This window comes from Mytilus californianus, unplaced genomic scaffold (genome assembly GCF_021869535.1).
Source record: "Mytilus californianus isolate M0D057914Y unplaced genomic scaffold, xbMytCali1.0.p SCAF_2, whole genome shotgun sequence".
NCBI lineage: Eukaryota > Metazoa > Mollusca > Bivalvia > Mytilida > Mytilidae > Mytilus > Mytilus californianus.
This window is the reverse complement of record NW_026262668.1, coordinates 7942221-7960757: the sequence shown is the minus strand read 5'-3', so window position 1 is coordinate 7960757 and position 18537 is coordinate 7942221. Positions and strand designations below refer to the sequence as shown.

General features: G+C 33.4%; 1 protein-coding gene across 1 annotated transcript; it reads left to right on the top strand.

Annotated features, from left to right (window-relative positions):
• Positions 1-616: 616 nt before the first annotated feature.
• Positions 617-18286, top strand: LOC127729205 (heat shock cognate 71 kDa protein). The gene is made up of 7 exons (XM_052236910.1): positions 617-779; positions 4808-5019; positions 5646-5851; positions 13482-13634; positions 14443-14998; positions 15520-15921; positions 17543-18286. Exons 2-7 carry the CDS (start codon positions 4812-4814, stop codon positions 17980-17982), a joined length of 1965 nt encoding a protein of 654 aa, XP_052092870.1. The 5' UTR covers positions 617-779; positions 4808-4811; the 3' UTR covers positions 17983-18286.
• Positions 18287-18537: the final 251 nt, after the last annotated feature.

Here is an 18537-nt window from a genome sequence, read left to right as displayed (position 1 = left end):
GTAATGGGCTGGGCGTGTGGGGTTAAACATGTTTTCGTACTGAGGTAAATAATATTGCTGTGGAACTTTTTTTTTTCATGAGAGGGTAATAGAGTATTACTTTCTGTTGGGTGGAATTGTGAAATAGAAGTCAATACGTTCTTGCTCAATACTTTGTCGCTTTGAAGGCGTCATGCTTGTCATCCGCAGCCTAAGCAATGTGTTACTGTAATTTGAATTTCAAAATGACTGAGTGACGCTTTTTTCGACGTACTGGTCAACTCCACCGTAGCGAATCACATGACTTTGACATAATCAACAATATATTACAGTAAATACGAGCGAAAAATATCTTTATAAGTAAAGAATTGTCGCATAAAAATTCAATGGCAAAGTTCGCGAAGTCTAGTCTGATTAATGATTTTACCGAGAAAAAAAAGTTGGTGCAAGCAAGTGTTATATTTTTCCTATACTGAAAAGTTATTTTTTAAGAAGCAAACAAAAAGGAGTAAAACATATTTTAAAAAAATCTAGGATCATCTAGTTTCGTTATCGTGTTTTCTCGAATTTACTTTTAATGATTAATCTAATATTTGCAGCCGTGACCCCTATCCGTGACCTACAGTTGCTAATGAAACTTAACAATGATTGGTTGAGACTCGTGTAACCTTTCTGGAATATTCTGAATTACGTCACTTCCTTTCCCGATAAAACTGTGGTACAGCGTCACGCGTGTTCCAAGAATAAGAGACACAGGGCGTACAAGAACAAGGAAGAACAAAGCCCAACGAAACAATCAGGTAAATTAAGTTTCCTATCAAGTAATATTTATTAACGAATGTTGTTGTCAGTGTAAAACAATTATTAACGAACATTTTCATTCAAAAGAACTACGGATACCGGCCGGCACACGTGTTTTCCATGATAAAATTATTTCCATGCCTTTGTGTGCCATGCAAATCGTATACATTTTGAAAAGTGAAAGAAAAACGATCATATTTCATTTCGCCAAGCTGTAATACTGTACAATCTAAGTCCACCGAGCCTATTGATCATTTCTCAACTCTCGAACGCTTTCCATTCTGAAGCTTTTCAAGGAAATTGCGTCGCAGTAATGGTCTCCTAGAAGCTCTCGTACATAATTTTCTCAACTGAAAATATTTTATTTTGCCAAGTAATATTGATTATACAAATTAATATTAACGGGTTGGTGTAATGTATATAAATGATTCAAATTTCTTTTCAAAGTCATTGTTCAGTCGAGGAGGGGGGGGGGTTAATACATGCTGTGACAGTGCAAGTACGGTAATAATTTTGTACAGGAAAATGTGAAATATTTCCTCATTTAAGTATATCTATTTTTATTAAACAAGATGACACCCTGCCAAGTGCCTTATTTAATATGATTATAAGCTAAAAAAATCTGAATTTTAAAATATTTCTCTGCCTTCAAAATCATAGAAAACACTTGAATAAGTTAACTTACACTTTGTAGTTACTATTTTTCTAACAAGGAACCAAATATGAAATTGAGTAAACCCAGCATTTTTAATTCATACCCATTGTGCATGTACATGTAGTCCTGTTTTAAGAACAAAATATTCCAGGAACACTACACATTAACTATGAAAAGTATTATGTTGAAACAAATTTAATTATAAGGCAAAACATATATTCTTGCGTTCTGTCAATTGATAGATTTTGAAAGACTCAGTTTAGTTATTTCCCTTGGTCGACAATTTTTAGGGATATTTTCTTATTTTACTAACCAAATTGAAACATACAATACATACAAGTCTTATAAGAAATCTGTATTAGATTGTAGTGTCTATGTGATGAATTAAGCTAGTCCAAAAGAAATGAGACTTGTTCAAAGAAAAAAAAACTTTTTCTAAAGTCTAGCGTTCAGTATAGCAAGTTGAAATTGGCCGAGTTGTGAGGGAATTTGCTCACTTGGACCTCCAAAATGGCATCGTACTTTTTAGGCCGACTTTAGTACCATATGCATTCTCAAAGTCTGTGGCAATTGAGAAATTAATTGGTGAAACACTGCCTAAAGGAATTACATTGATAGTTGATTGCATTTATTTACATTGTCTCTCATGCTTGAAAAAAAGGTGAACATCGTATGACCAAGTTGAAAATTAAAAATTGTATGCAAACTATTCTAAAAATGCAAATGCTTGACTGTACCTTAAATTGAATATCTATATCCAAATTAAATTGATAGAAGCAGTAATCGGTACTAATCCTGCAAACAAATCATGGTCACATGCAAAATTTTTGTGTTTACATTTGTTGGGAGCCATGTGCTTTTAGGCGGGGAAAATACCCAAATTAAAGACACGCTGTATTTGGTTATTTATAGCAAGCTAATAATTTTAATGGGATGTGAGGGTGTGGATGGGGGTTAACATGGATAGAAAAAATATAAAGAATAGAGAAAAATGGACAAAAAAAATAAAGATAAGAGAAAAATGACAAAAAAATAAAGAATAGAGAATAATGAGGTGCTAAAATATAAAGAATAGATAAAAATTGCCAATTTAAAAAAAAAAATACAGAAATGAAAGACCCCCTCCCCCCCTTAAAAAAATAAAAATCCAGACCCACATTTATCATTGAAAATAAAACATTTAAAATGTAAATTTGAGACAAAAAATCTCAGAAGCAGTGTGTGAAACTTTTTTTTTCCTTACTTGCCAAATTGGCGAGCAGCTTTTCATTTCAACTTGCCATATTGAAATTCCACTCGCCAGAGTGATTTACTTTTGGAACTAGCCATCTTTTTCATACATAATTATTAAAACATATTATTCCATTCCACTTATTAAATGTATGTACTTATGTTCATTATTTAAATCTATATATAACTGGTAACGACAATTTAAATTACTACTTACATATAGCAATGATGATATAGTAGTCTCAGTAATATAAGGGAGCAGTCTACTTATCTTCATCTTCGCTAGCCAAGGGTTACGATCCACTTCCCTCCTCTCCACGCTTGGCAGATTGAGATAGAATTTCGGAGACACAAGGTAATGATTTTCATTGGTTGCAGTCGAAACTCGCTGCATCCAATCAAAAAGCGCCTATAACATGATCACGTGTAAATGTAGAAAGTGTATGTAAACAATTGCCACGTGCTTATTGTGCAACAAGTCTTTACATCCCTAAACATACGACTATATTTAGTGACAATTTGAATGTTTTTAATCAACTAATAGAAGTTCCTGTGTATGTTTCTTGCACAAATGCATGAATGTCAACGTATAGTTTCGTTTCCTGCTTTACCAAGTGTGTAGAATCTAGACGCTACCGTGTTTTTACCTCCAAATTGAAGAGTTCAAGTGCTACCATTGGTCAAGAATAATGTATTCGGAATGGGCGTGACTTTAATCTACCGATAGATGTCGAACATTGTTATCACAAATGTTGGCTTAATCTGCCAAGGGTGGAGAGGAGGGAAGTGGATCGTAACCCTTGGCTAGCGAAGATGACTTATCTTGTGATTACCTTAGGAGAGGGGTTTCAAATACATTTTTACCACAACTGAGAAGTCAAAAGACTTCCTTATTCCAATGATTATGGATAAATCTTATTTGATAAGAGTTATTGAGCAGCCTGTTCTACTATAATTATCACATTTTTTATTTAAAAAAACATGAATAATTTCACTGTTCTGCACCAAAGCCTATTTAGGTTTAGTTTCTGGTTTTGCTTTTTTGTTAAGTTCCTTTTGTTTGTTTAAATTATTTAGCCTTTAAAACTATTCCGTCTTGAAATTACTATTTCATAATTTGCCTCCAGATTGAACTTGTTGAACATTCAGAAAAGTATAAAAAATGGCTTTCAAATCTGGTCAACAAATACAATGTCGATCCTGTATTTTGCTTAAAATAAACATACATGGACCATAAGAAGGTAAAATAAATATTAAATGTTTCATTTGTAACCCACTGATACCCAACTGTATGCATAATACGTTTATTTTAGTCGTGTCAAGAAATTAAAATATGTGAGGTGGGGATCGTATAGTAGGTTTTATCATGCTGATTCAATGAAGTGTCAAGTTCATCATAATAATGTTTTAGTTTGCCAATCACGATAAATAAACTGTTCAGGAGCTAGGAATATCATTTCTAGAAACACTGCACATTGAAATTAGTTCAACAGACTTAAAATTCATACGTGTTTCTCGTTTTTATATAGATTAGACCGTTGGTTTTTACGTTTGAATGGTTTTACACTAGTAATTTTTTGGGGCCCTTTATAGCTTGCTGTTCGGTGTGAGCCAATGCTCCGTGTTGAAGGCCGTACCTTGACCTATAATGGTTTACTTTTATAAATTGTAACTTGGATGGAGAGTTGTCTCATTGGCACTCATACCACATCTTCCTATATCTATGAACCTTTGACAATATAAGGCCTGACAACTGTCAAAATACTTCAACTGGCCAGATAATTTTTTTTTTCTGTCCAGTTGAAGTATTTTATATCACTCGTCACATCGGCGAGTTACCAAGTATCAGTGCTCGCCATATTCGTTTTTTACTCGCTGTAGGCGAGCGGAGGTTTCACACACTGCAGAAGCTATCAAAATGCAGGATTTTGCATCTTATTTTCTTGGGGAGGGCTAACCCCCCCCCAATCACAAACCCAGCCTCCACTAGAAGGACTAGTCATTTATTTTTTTTCTAGTCTACCTGTTTAAAGTTGGTGTCAACCCCTGTATTAAAGGTCCTTCCTCTTCAAGACAATTAATATTCTGATGGGTTTATTTCAAATTAAGATAAATACAATTATGAAATATTCTATATTACAGCAACATGGCAAAAACAGGACCAGCAATTGGAATAGATCTTGGAACTACTTACTCTTGTGTTGGAGTATTCCAACATGGCAAAGTTGAAATCATTGCTAATGATCAAGGAAACAGAACAACCCCAAGCTATGTTGCCTTCACAGACACCGAAAGATTAATAGGTGATGCTGCCAAGAACCAAGTGGCAATGAACCCAGTCAACACAGTTTTTGGTAAGTTATTTTAAAAAGGTAGCATGTACATGTACAAAATTCATATTATGTTATAAAGAATCTTCAAAGATTATATAGGCTCATATTCTCCTTGGTGTTTAATATCCCTTAAGCTGTCAGGTGAAACAGGGAATATGAGTTATGACCCAAAGGTCCATTGGCATGTCAATCCATTAATGTAAGTAAATAACTAAGTCAACCAGAATTCCCAAAATCCAGAAATTACTTAAGGATTTTTTCAATGGAAAAGAATTGAACAAATCCACCAACTCTGATGAATCTGTAGCATATGGTGCAGGTTTTACAGTCCAATTTTTTATTCTCTTTATCTGTGTTGAATGACTGGAATTTTGGACCATGTATGGTAATGATGAAACAACAACCATTCATTCGCGGTTTCCACCAGAGGACATGTCTGTTGTCTATGTGATGGTATCTAGTCCTTCCTTGGAAGTCTGAATCATCATGGTTCCAAATTTCTCTTCATCTTGTGTCAGTCTATAAAATCATACAATTATAAAAAATAATGTCCTGAACATGTATGAAATATTTTCCACTGGACATTAAATAAACCATAATCATGTTAAAAATTGCTGTTTAACAATATTTTTTCTATATTTTAACAGATGCCAAAAGATTGATTGGTAGAAAGTTTGATGACGCTACAGTACAATCAGACATGAAGCATTGGCCTTTCACTGTTGTCAATGATGCCACCAAACCAAAAATTACTGTGGAATACAAAGGAGAATCAAAAACATTTTTCCCAGAGGAAATTTCATCAATGGTGCTTGTAAAAATGAAAGAAACAGCAGAAGCATATCTGGGAAAGGTTAGTATTATCACCTTGGTTTTTAGAGATTAGTTATTATCTTTCATATTGTAATGTTCAAATGATGTATAGTCAATTCTTTTAACCCTTTCCTCCATAATGACGCCTTTTGACGCCACCCCCTTTACTCCATAATGACGCCTTTTGACGCCTCTGTATAGTACCTCAGTTGAAACACTTTGACTACGAAATGTCTGTATCAGACTTAATAAAATTTGTATCCAATATAAAAAGGATATTCATAAAAACATCTGACTTGAATTTCATTGATGAAATATTTGTTTTCGCAATGCATTAATACTTTAAACGTGCCGATTTTTTTTATAAATAGCCGTCGCCATTTTTTCGAAGTTCTTGTTGACAACCAAGTTTCAGAACACTGACATTGTCACGTTAACTACATTTATTGTTGGTTATTAATACCAACTGGTTATAAAATACCTAATAATCAATGTTTACGATACAGTTTGCGTAAAAAATTATTTTCCGTAAGAAAAACTTTATTTTGAAACTCCGAGTGTTGACTGCCGCTTTTCTCGTTTTGGAGTCGTACATTATTGCAACAAAAGCATTTTTTTTTTAAACACGTTGAAATATCAGAAATTTAATGAACAACGCGGAGATATGCAGTCGAGTCCATACAATTCTTTTCTGACCCATTGAGTGAACAAATATAGCAACTTGTAAAATGTAAAAGTGTTTGGGGAATCCCATTATACGACTTCCGGCGAGTCATTAAGTGGGCGGGAACATACAAATTTTAATGACCACAAAAAAATCTTTCAACGTACAATCTTTCAATGTTTTTGCTTATAGAAAGTGACATTTAAGTTTCAATCATAATTATTTTAAGTTCTTCAATTAAATTAACGAGAATAGCGAATTATGCAACAATATTCAGCATCCGTAAGTTGTGATTCTAAGCCCCGCCCACCAATAGAATTTACCGTTTTTACAGTGATGTTTACACAAACAAAAGATGAATATTTTTTCCGCGATGTTTATTTCAACAATTATGAAGGCATATGGTTCCGTGAACCACTTTGTTTTAGTAGTAACAATTTGACTAACAAATTAGAGCCTTAACTTTGCGGTTCACTTCCCATTTATAAAATATGTCAGACTAAAAGAACAGACATACGTGCATTTTTCTCTTCACGATTTTCGCCGTATTTCGGGTTTCAGAGAATCAAAATTCAAGATAGAAGTAAAAATGTAGTTAATCATTTGATTAAAAGCTACCTTAAATTTAAGCAACCAACTGATCAGCACATCTTATTATTAATGTTTAGTAGAGGAACAACAGGAATATCAAATAATATTAGTATCCTAAACTTTGATGAAAGAACATGTCATGTTCATACATTGTATGTTGCAAATTTTTTTCAAGTTGATTTTTGAGGAACTTGTTTTCTACTTCCACTGGCTGTTAATGACTAATACTTTGTTAGTCTGGGAGAAAAAAAAAACCTATTAATAGTTATAATTAATTGGCTTTAAACTAGCTTTCAGTAACTGTGTACTCTTAGATCAATACTCACTCACTCACTCACTCACTTGTTTTGTTTTTTTTTATTTTTTATACGACCGCAAAAAAATTTTGTGGTCGTATATTGGTATGACGGCGTCGTCGTCGTCCGAATACATATTGGTTTTCGCACTCTAACTTTAGTTTAAGTGAATGGATCTTTTTGAAATTTGACCATAAGGTTAAATACCACAAAAGGAAGGTTGGGATTGATTTTGGGGGTTATGGTACCAACAGTTAAGGAATTAGGGGCCAAAAAGGGGCCAAAAATGAGCATTTTCTAGTTTCCAGACAATAACTGTGGAACGGTGTATGGATCTCTCTGAAATTATACTACAAGTTTCCATACCACAAAGGGATGGTTAGGATTTGCTTTGGGGGGTTATGGCTCAAACCGTTTAGGAATTAGGGGCAAAAAAGGGGGAAAAACAAGGTTGTCCTGGTTAATGGACAAATACTTTAGTACAAAACATAATTTAAAGCAGTGTAAGGGAGATAAATCAAATACATCATTGAAATTATCTCCCTTACACTGCTTTTAAATTATGTATAAAGTAATGGTTAATGAACAATAAAGATAATCTAAAACAGTGTAAGGGAGGTAATCCAAATATAACGTTTTGGTTACTTCCCTTACACTGCTTTTAAATTTTGTTTAAAGAAATGCATATTTATAAAGGAAGACCAGTAAAAATATCTGCAAATGTTTTCATCTTTTTTTTTAACAAAAAAATCCATATGAAAGATTAGACACTATATTTTTATTAATTCTATTATAAAATAGATTAAGTTAGCACTATGGTAAATTTAAATGGGTAATTATGGTTGCCAACTCCATTGGAAATTTGAATTGAGATTATGACCATATCTTGAGGGAAAGAATTTTTTGGGGGGAAAAAGGGGGGGGGGGATAAAAAGAAATTGTGGGGGGCCAATTTTTTCTCATTTCAGATTTCAGAAATTAAAAAGAATTATTCTTCAAATATTATTTTTTTTTCAAATTTCAAATATTGAAAAATTTCAAGAAGTAATCTTTAATTGCACAGTATGGCGCATTAGATTTGTAAAATCTTTGATCACATTTATTTATTTGTTATGCCGAATCTAACAGTGTATTTAGATTTTTAATTTTGGGTCCAGTTTTCAAATTGGTCTACATTAATGTCCAAAGGGTCCAAAATTAAACTTTGTTTGATTTTAGCAAAAATTGAATATATGAGGTTCTTTGATATGCTGAATCTAAACATGTATTTAGATTTTTGATTTTTGGCCCAGTTTTCAAGTTGGTCCAAATTGGGGTCCAAAATTAAACTTTGTTTGATTTCAACAAAAATTGAATATATGGGGTTCTTTGATATGCTGAATCTAACCATGTATTTAGATTTTTTATTTGTGGACCCCGTTATCTAATTGGTTCATATTGAGGTCAAAAGGGTCCAAAATTAAACTTTGTTTGATTTCATCTAAAATTGAATTATTGGGGTTCTTTGATATTCCAAATCTAACCGTGTATTTAGGTTTTTAAATTTGGGTCCTGTTTTTTAAATTGGTCTACATTGAGGTCCAAAGGGTCCAAAATTAAACTTAGTTTGATTTTGACAAAAATTGAATTCTTGGGGTTCTTTGATTTGCTGAATCTAAACATGTGTTTAGATTTTTGATTATGGGCCCAGTTTTCAAGTTGGTCCAAGATAGGGTCCAGTATTTAAACTTTGTTTGATTTCAACAAAAATTGAATATATGGGGTTCTTTGATATGCTGAATCTAAACATGTATTTAGATTTTTGATTATGGGCCCAGTTTTCAAGTTGGTCCAAATTGGGGTCCAAAATTAAACTTTGTTTGATTTCAACAAAAATTGAATATATGAGGTTCTTTGATATGCTGAATCTAACCATGTATTTAGATTTTTTATTTATAGGCCCCGCTATCAAATTGGTTCATATTGAGGTCAAAAGGGTCCAAAATTAAACTTTGTTTGATTTCATCGAAAATTGAATTATTGGGGTTCTTTGATATGCCAAATCTAACCGTGTTTTTAGATTTTTAATTTGGGTCCTGTTTTTTAAATTGGTCTTCATTGAGGTGCAAAGGGTCCAAAATTAAACTTAGTTTGATTTTAACAAAAATTGAATTCTTGGGGTTCTTTGATATGCTGAATCTAAACATGTGTTTAGATTTTTGATTATGGGCCCAGTTTTCAAGTTTGTCCAAGTTGGGGTCCAAAATTAAACTTTTTTTGATTTCAACAAAAATTGAATATATGGGGTTCTTTGATATGCTGAATCTAACCATGAATTTAGATTTTTTATTTGTGGGCCCCGCTATCAAATTGGTTCATATTGAGGTCAAAAGGGTCCAAAATTAAACTTTGTTTGATTTCATCAAAAATTGAATTATTGGGGTTCTTTGATATTCCAAATCTAACCGTGTATTTAGATTTTTAATTTTAAGTCCCGTTTTTTAAATTGGTCTACATTAAGGTCCAAAGGGTCCAAAATTAAACTTAGTTTGATTTTAGCAAAAATTGAATTGGGGTTCTTTGATATGCTGAATCTAAACATGTGTTTAGATTTTTGATTATGGGCCCAGTTTTCAAGTTTGTCCAAGTTGGGGTCCAAAATTAAACTTTGTTTGATTTTAACAAAAATTGAATATATGGGGTTCTTTGATATGCTGAATCTAACCATGTATTTTGATTTTGGACATTGGACCATAATAGGTAAATTAAAAAAATTCAAGTTCTTAGACCACATTCTTTCTGTGTCAGAAACCTATGCTGTGTCAAATATTTAATAACAATCCAAATTCAGAGCTGTATCAAGCTTGAATGTTGTGTCCATACTTGCCCCAACTGTTCAGGGTTCGACCTCTGCGGTCGTATCAAGCTGCGCCCCAGCGAAGCATTTTATTTTATATGTACTTCTTGCCAATCTAATGAGGCAAATCAGCCATTAAAGAGCATGTGTTTGGATGGATGCTTAGCACTCCTATCTACATCGATTCAAGCCATTCAAAGCAGACTTTTACATTTTATTCCTATTTTTATGCCCCTGCCGTAGCGGTGGGGGCATTAAGTTTTACCCTTGTCCGTCTGTACGTACGTACGTACATCCCAAAATTGGTTTCCGTTCTCTAACTTGAGTTTGCCTCAACCAAATGTTATGAAACTTATACACAATGCTTATTACCACAAAACACAGATCAAGTTTGAATTTGGGTAGTGTCACTTTAACCATTATTGAGTTATGCTATACACAATATTCATTACCACAAAACTAAGATCAAGTACAAATTTTTTGTTTCCGTTTTCTAACTTTATGTTGCCTCAACCAAATGTTATGAAACTGATACACAATGCTTATTACTACATGATACAGATTAAGTACGAAATTTGGTGGCGACACTTTTACCATTCTAGTGTTGTGTCCCTTTATTATCATAAAAATTGCTGAATTTTTTAGTTTGTCTCAACTAAATGTTATAAAACTTATACACAACCGTTCTAGAGTTATGCATGTTTACAAATAGAAAAATTGCTGAATTTTAGTTTCTGTTCTCCACTTAAGTTAGCCTCAACCAAATTTTATGAGACTTACACACAATGCTTATTACCACAAAACTCAGATCAAGTTCAAATTTGGGTAGCGTCACTTTTACCGTTCTTCAGTTATGTCCCTTTATAACTATATGATATGCAAGCGGGGACATCATCTGTGTCCACATGTGGACACTATCCACAGTTATTGTCTATTTGAATCACTGCCCAAGTTTGTGTTGCACAGTCTTAAGTTTTCTATATAGTGTTTTGTATACTGTTGTCTTTTTTCTTTTTCGTTGTTTACCATTGTGTTGTCAGTTTATTTCTACTTTTGCCTCTCTTTGGGGAGTAATGTGCGCTCATAATCATAATTAACACAACCACATTATGTATGTTTCTGTCCAAAGTCAGAAGCCTATTATTCCGTGGTTGTTGTTGGTTGCTGTCTATCATCTTTTTGTTTACCCTTTTAGCATAAATCAGGCCATTGGTTTTCTAGTGTGGATTGCTTCACATTTTGTCATAACATGCATAACACATAAACTATGAATGGTCATTGTCTTACATCCACATCATTTGGACTGTTGAAAAGTTGTCACATTGGCAATCTTACCACATTTCCTTATTTCATTATTGTATGCAAAACAGTCTACAGAAAGATCTTTAGAAGACTAGCATTGAGAAGAGGTAAACAAATAAGGATTTATAAGGACCTCCTTCTGAATATGCATGAAATATTTGCCACTGCACGTGAAACAAACAACCAATCAATGTAATGGCTATCTATTGTAGATTTTGAAAGATATGCATATATGTATGATTCGTGTTTTACAAATGAATGGAACCTTTCCTTCATCTTTTTTCTTTCAAATCTTCTGTGTATCTAGAAGAAGGAATGATGCAAAGAAAATACCTAACCCTGGGGAAGAGGTTAGCTGAATTCTTTCAAGTTAATGTATTGTTATTTCTGGAGGGGAAGGGGTTTGCCTTTATAGGAAAAAACCTAAATTGAAATAATGTTTTTATTTTTTATAAATTCAAATTGTGATGAAACGCACAGCAGGATATCAACATAGGAAAAAGTTTAATACCCTTCTAGATTTCAGGATTGATGTTACATTTTCAAGGGGACTTTACAAAGAGAAACAGGCATATGCATAATCAGCATGTTGTTAACAATGACAGTGTCAGTGTTCCATTGAACACAACTAAAACCAGATGCAAAATGGTGTACAAAAATGTAATAAAAAGAAACTATACCACATGCTATTATTTTCATATTGCCTTTTCAAACTGTGATATTTATCACTACTAGTATACAAAAAGGTCTTTGTTAAACAACTTCGCAAACATCATAGATTTTCTTTTAGAAACAAGATATCTGATAACTAATAATGCATTTTCTAATTTGTTGGCCTAAGCACCTACTTTTCAGTCTGATTCTTGGGCCTTATTTGGATGCTAGGAGCACACATATGTTAAATCTTTTTCAAGAGCAATGTTGTGATAAAAAGTTTCCATTTGTTATCATCCAAAATATCTAACTGTCAACTGATCATTTTTTACTTATTATAGAGGATTTCAGTTGGTTGGTATGAACAGAAACTGTTGCTAGGGAAAAATAATGTACAATATTATTTTCCATAATATATTCCAATATATGAGTCATCTTGATTAACCTGTAAAAACCTTATTTTTAAATATTTTCACCAATTTTTTTTTTAAATTCAAATTTTAATCACAATTTTCTTTGGTTGCTACGGAAATACTTCTGTTGCTATGAGGAAAAAAATAGACAAATTTTAAAGAAAATAAAGTTTCCATTCAGATTATTTATGTACATTCAATTCTCTCATTGTTTTCTTAGAAACAAATTGATATTACAAGATTTAACCCAAAATTTAACCATTTTAATTTTATATTTGGATAAATCTGTTACCATGGCAACAATATTAAAAAATTTTTTTTTAGTAAATTTTGAAGATCTGACTTAAATGTATAACTGACAAAAATTTCAAATGTCTAACTGGTCTATTAGAGGTACAGTCAATATTTCATTAAAGTAAGCATATTTTCAGCATTTTAATGAAAAATCCTATGCAAATCAAGTATGTAAAAAAAAAAATTCCATGGAGGAAAGGGTTAATGAAATATTGAAAGAAAAGGCATATCCACATGTTGTCACGGGGGACCAGTTGGAGGTTTACCCATCTGTTACCACTGAAAGCAACCATTAATGACACAACTCTCCTATCTGAAATGTACTTAATCATGTGCATTGAAACACCAAGAGAAAAATAAAATAACAGAAATAATGAACTCTGAGGAAAATTCAAAAAGGAAAGTCCCCAATCAAATGGCAAAATCAAAAGCTCAAACACATCAAATGAATGGATAACAACTGTCATATTCCTGACTTGGTACAGGCATTTTCTTGTGTAGAAAATGGTGGATTAAATCTGGTTTATTAGCTAGCTAAACCTCTCGCTTGTATGACAGCTGCATAAAATTCCCAAGATTAAATTTGTATATTAATCTTAAAATGTTTTATTCTATTACAGTTAGTCAACAACAGTGTCATTACAGTACCAGCTTATTTTAATGATTCACAAAGGCAGGCAACAAAGGATGCAGGTACCATCTCTGGAATGAATGTTCTACGTATTATCAATGAGCCAACTGCAGCTGCTATTGCTTATGGTTTAGATAAGAAAGTAAGTAGGATTTTTCATCTGTTAAGAGGTCTTCAGTAAATAACATAGAATGGGCGATTTTTTTTTTTTTTTTTTTTTAGATTATTTTGTTTTGTCTATTAACTAATATCAGTTATTTGGCTCAAGATGTTGTTTGAATATAACAAATATACATTTATACTTGATAATAAATGAACACTTTTGACATGTTTGAATGTCATTAAATATAAGTTAGAATAAATATCAGTTAAGCCCCTTAAAAGCATGTTTAGGGTTCCCCTGCATACATGTAAAAGCTTTGAGTAGTGGCCAATGGTGATATTTTTTAGTCCCCTACTGACGTAGTCGAAGGGGATGTTAGGTTTGCACTATGTCCGTCTGTCCCATCTGTCAGTCCGGCAAATCAGTTTTCCACACTTTTTTTCTTCATGCTTAAAGATATTGATTTGATATTTGGTGTATTGTTTTATCATGACAAGTTACAGATCAAGTTCGAATTTTGGTCCGGTATGATGATTTTGTACAGAGCTATGGTCCTTTGACTTAGAAAATTCACTAAAATGATTTTTTTTTGTCATGCTTGAAGATATTGACTTGATATTTTTGTTATTAAGTATACACCATGACAAGTTATAGATCAAGTAAGAATTTTGTTCCAATACAATGAATTTTTAACCGGTAGGGGACTATGTATTGCCATGCAGTATACATACAGAATGCTTGTTTCCTTTTAAGCGCTGACAGCTTGAGTGTTAAACCATGTTTCCAAAGTGCTATATATGATTACATTGATTTATTATTAATAAAGGATTAATTTGGATCCATCTAGGTTGGTGGAGAAAGAAATGTACTCATCTTTGACTTGGGTGGTGGAACTTTTGATGTGTCAATCCTTACAATTGAGGATGGTATTTTTGAAGTTAAATCAACCTCTGGTGATACTCACTTGGGTGGTGAAGACTTTGACAACAGAATGGTCAATCATTTCATTCAAGAATTCAAACGCAAGCACAAAAAAGACATTAGTGAAAACAAGCGTGCTGTCCGACGTCTGAGAACTGCTTGTGAAAGGGCAAAGAGAACCCTTTCCTCAAGCACACAAGCAAGTGTTGAGATTGACTCTCTGTATGAAGGAGTTGACTTTTACACAAGCATCACAAGAGCCAGGTTTGAGGAATTGAATGCAGATCTTTTCAGAGGAACCATGGAGCCAGTTGAAAAAGCTCTACGTGATGCCAAACTAGACAAGGGTGCTGTCCATGACATTGTCTTGGTAGGCGGATCAACAAGAATTCCAAAAATCCAGAAGTTACTTCAGGACTTTTTCAATGGCAAAGAATTAAACAAATCCATTAACCCTGATGAAGCTGTAGCATATGGTGCAGGTATTAAACATTTGAAATTATGTTCTTTTTATCAATGTTAAATGATGGGAATTTGGACCATGTATGGTGATGATGAAACACCAACCATTCATTCGCGGTTTCCACCAGAGGACATGCCTGTTGTCTATGTGATGGTATCTAGACCTTCCTTGGAAGTCTGAATCATCATGGTTCCAAATTTCTCTTTATCTTGTGTCTTGTCTTTGCAGAAACCATACAATTCTTATTAAAAATATTGTCCTGTATATGCATGAAATATTTGCCACTAGACATTTATTAAAGGAAAGAAAAAACCAAACCATCATATGTAAAATAGGTTAAAAAAAAGTTAATCTTTTTCGTATCATCTTGCAAGAAACATTACATTGTCAACAGAAGTATAATGTGTCCAGGATGTTTGTTTTGTTTGAAAGTAAATGCTGTCTGTTCTTTAGATGATGCAGAAGGTACAAATCATTTTACATGTATGTACATTTATTATTGCTGGGTACAGAGTTTACATAGATTACTGTCTTTTTCAGCTGTACAGGCAGCCATTTTGTCAGGTGACAAGTCTGAAGAAGTACAAGACTTGTTATTGTTAGATGTTACCCCACTGTCTCTTGGTATTGAAACAGCTGGAGGTGTGATGACAGCTCTAATCAAACGTAATACAACCATTCCAACAAAACAGACGCAAACCTTCACTACCTACTCTGACAATCAGCCTGGTGTATTGATCCAGGTTTATGAAGGAGAGAGAGCTATGACCAAAGACAACAACTTGCTTGGAAAATTTGAATTGACTGGAATACCTCCAGCACCAAGAGGAGTGCCCCAGATTGAAGTGACCTTTGACATTGATGCCAATGGTATCCTGAATGTATCTGCAGTAGATAAGAGTACTGGAAAGGAGAACAAAATCACCATCACTAATGACAAAGGTAAGATTTTGTGATTGTGTGATCTCATTTTGACAATGTACAATGTATGATTATTACTTATGACAATGGTAAGATTTTGTCTTTGCTTAATCTCAGTGTGACAATGTATGATGATGATGATACATCAACCATTCATTCGCGGTTTCCACCAGAGGACATGCCTGTTGTCTATGTGATGGTGTCTAGACCTTCCTTGGAAGTCTGAGTCATCATTGTTCACACTTACATTAGCTTGTAATTTAATATCAGTTATAGTCAACTGCAGTTTATTAGTGAGCAGTTTAGAAAAGCAACAAAATGTATTCTATGGAGTGAAATAGAAATCAGTTATAATGGTTGACATTTAAACAGGATTTAATTCATGCTTAGGTAATTTTACTGAAGTAATGTACCCACAGCTAGACAGCTGATATTGAATTCAATAGTTGATGATAAAATGTGAGATTGAGATTGATTTGGTCCCTTATCATGGCTTATGGGAGTGCAGATACTCTATAAACTAGTTTACAGAAAAAGCCAGTCAGTTGTTCCAAAAACAGCTATTGTAGCCAGGTTTCATTTTGATTGTGCTGTTTTCATGCCTTATCTTAATTTTCTCTGAACATCATATGACATGTTTGAAAACATAAAAAACACCAGTTCGGCACACAATAAGAATAACCAAATGGGTTGTTAAAAGGTCACTTTCAGTGCCACAAAAATGCATGGTTGCTAAAGTACACTTTCGGAAGTGACCAGTTACATGTACCATATTGTTTAAAGTGTTTTGTTGCTATCTCATAATTTCTGGTATAATGTGATACACATAATGCACTTTTTTTTATCACATTCTGCAGTCCTATACTCGGACAAAAACTTCACTGAAACTACTGTAAATGTAAATGACAGGAATTTGGACCATGTATGGTGATGATGATAACTTAACCATTCATTCGCGGTTTCCACCAGAGGACATGCCTGTTGTCTATGTGATGGTATCTAGACCTTCCTTGGAAGTCTGAATCATCATGGTTCCAAATTTCTGTCTTTATTGAAACCACACTATTTTAGGTTATAAAAAAAAAAAAAAAAATTATTGTCCTGATTCCTGAGCATGCATGAAATATTTGCCATTGAATGTCATTAAGCAAACTACAATCAATATGATATGCAAAATAGTTTGTCTTGCCTGCCAGACATCTGGATTACAATCGGGCGAAGGTGTAAACTATTTGTTTAAAGCTTCATATTTCAAAAGGTAGAATACCTTGATGCTTCATACATTTAGACATGCATATCTCTTTATATTGTGAAGTTTCCATCTGTCATCTCCAGTGGCCTTGATCTCATTTTCATGTTTCAAATTATTTTTTGTTTTTCTGTGTGAATTTCTCATTTATTATTAGTAAGGACAGCAACTAAACCTGTTATACATATTGTAATGGTGAATTTCAACGCACCAGTGTAATCAATATTGGTAGTATGAGGTATGTCATTGATAAAGGCCTTTAGCTATTGCAGTTCTTTGCCATGCTGGCTAGTTTTAAAATCTGTAGCTCCAACAGAAAATACAAGTTATTACAGGAAGGGAAAGAACTGAATCTGATATGATGCATGACTTCAATTTCATTTTATACTTCAGGTCGTTTGAGCAAAGAAGAAATTGAACGCATGGTCAACGATGCTGAGAAATACAAGGCAGAAGATGAGAAACAGAAGGATCGTATCTCTGCTAAAAATAGTCTAGAAAGCTACTCATTTAACATGAAACAAACAGTTGAAGATGAAAAACTCAAGGATAAAATCAGTGAAAGTGACAAAAAGGAAATCATGGACAAGTGTGACGAAATCATTAAATGGTTGGATGCCAACAATCTGGCCGAGAAGGAAGAATTTGAACACAAACAGAAAGAACTTGAGGGAGTTTGCAATCCAATCATCACCAAACTGTACCAGGCTGCTGGTGGAGCCCCAGGTGGTGGTATGCCAAACTTTGGTGGAGCTGGTGGACCAGCAGGTGGTGCACCTGGTGCTGGTGGCACTGGTGGAAGTGGTGGACCAACCATTGAAGAGGTCGACTAAAGACCAAAAACAAAGAAACACTTCAAACACTGATGTATTGGACTTAATAAACAAATCATTGAAAATTTTTACAACAAAATGAATTCAAATTTTCTCCATTGTTCATAAGCTTTTTTTTTTCATTTTAGACATTGTTATTCATATAATTTGATAACACTAATAAGTCATTTATCCCTTAAAACTTACATATATGAAATATGGAATAGAAAGCAGACTAAAGCATTGTTTATGTCAACACTTTTTGTTGTCTTAATGTTAAATTTTTTATGCGTCAGTGCTTGATTAAAGATATCATGAACATTTATTTGTTTTCATACTGTTACATAGTGGTATAAGCAATGATAAGAATTGGTTTGCAGCTTGTTTCCAACCAGTAGAGTTTTGTGACTTTACAAATAACATTAATATTGGGATTTTTGTGTATGCAGTACAAAGATTTTTTACACAGTGTTCCCGTCTGCCCTAAATAGAAGGGCGGCCCGCCCTTCTGCCCTCCAAAGTAAAAGAATGCACCCCTCTGCCTTTTCAAAAAAATAAAATTTCCAAATTTCATGC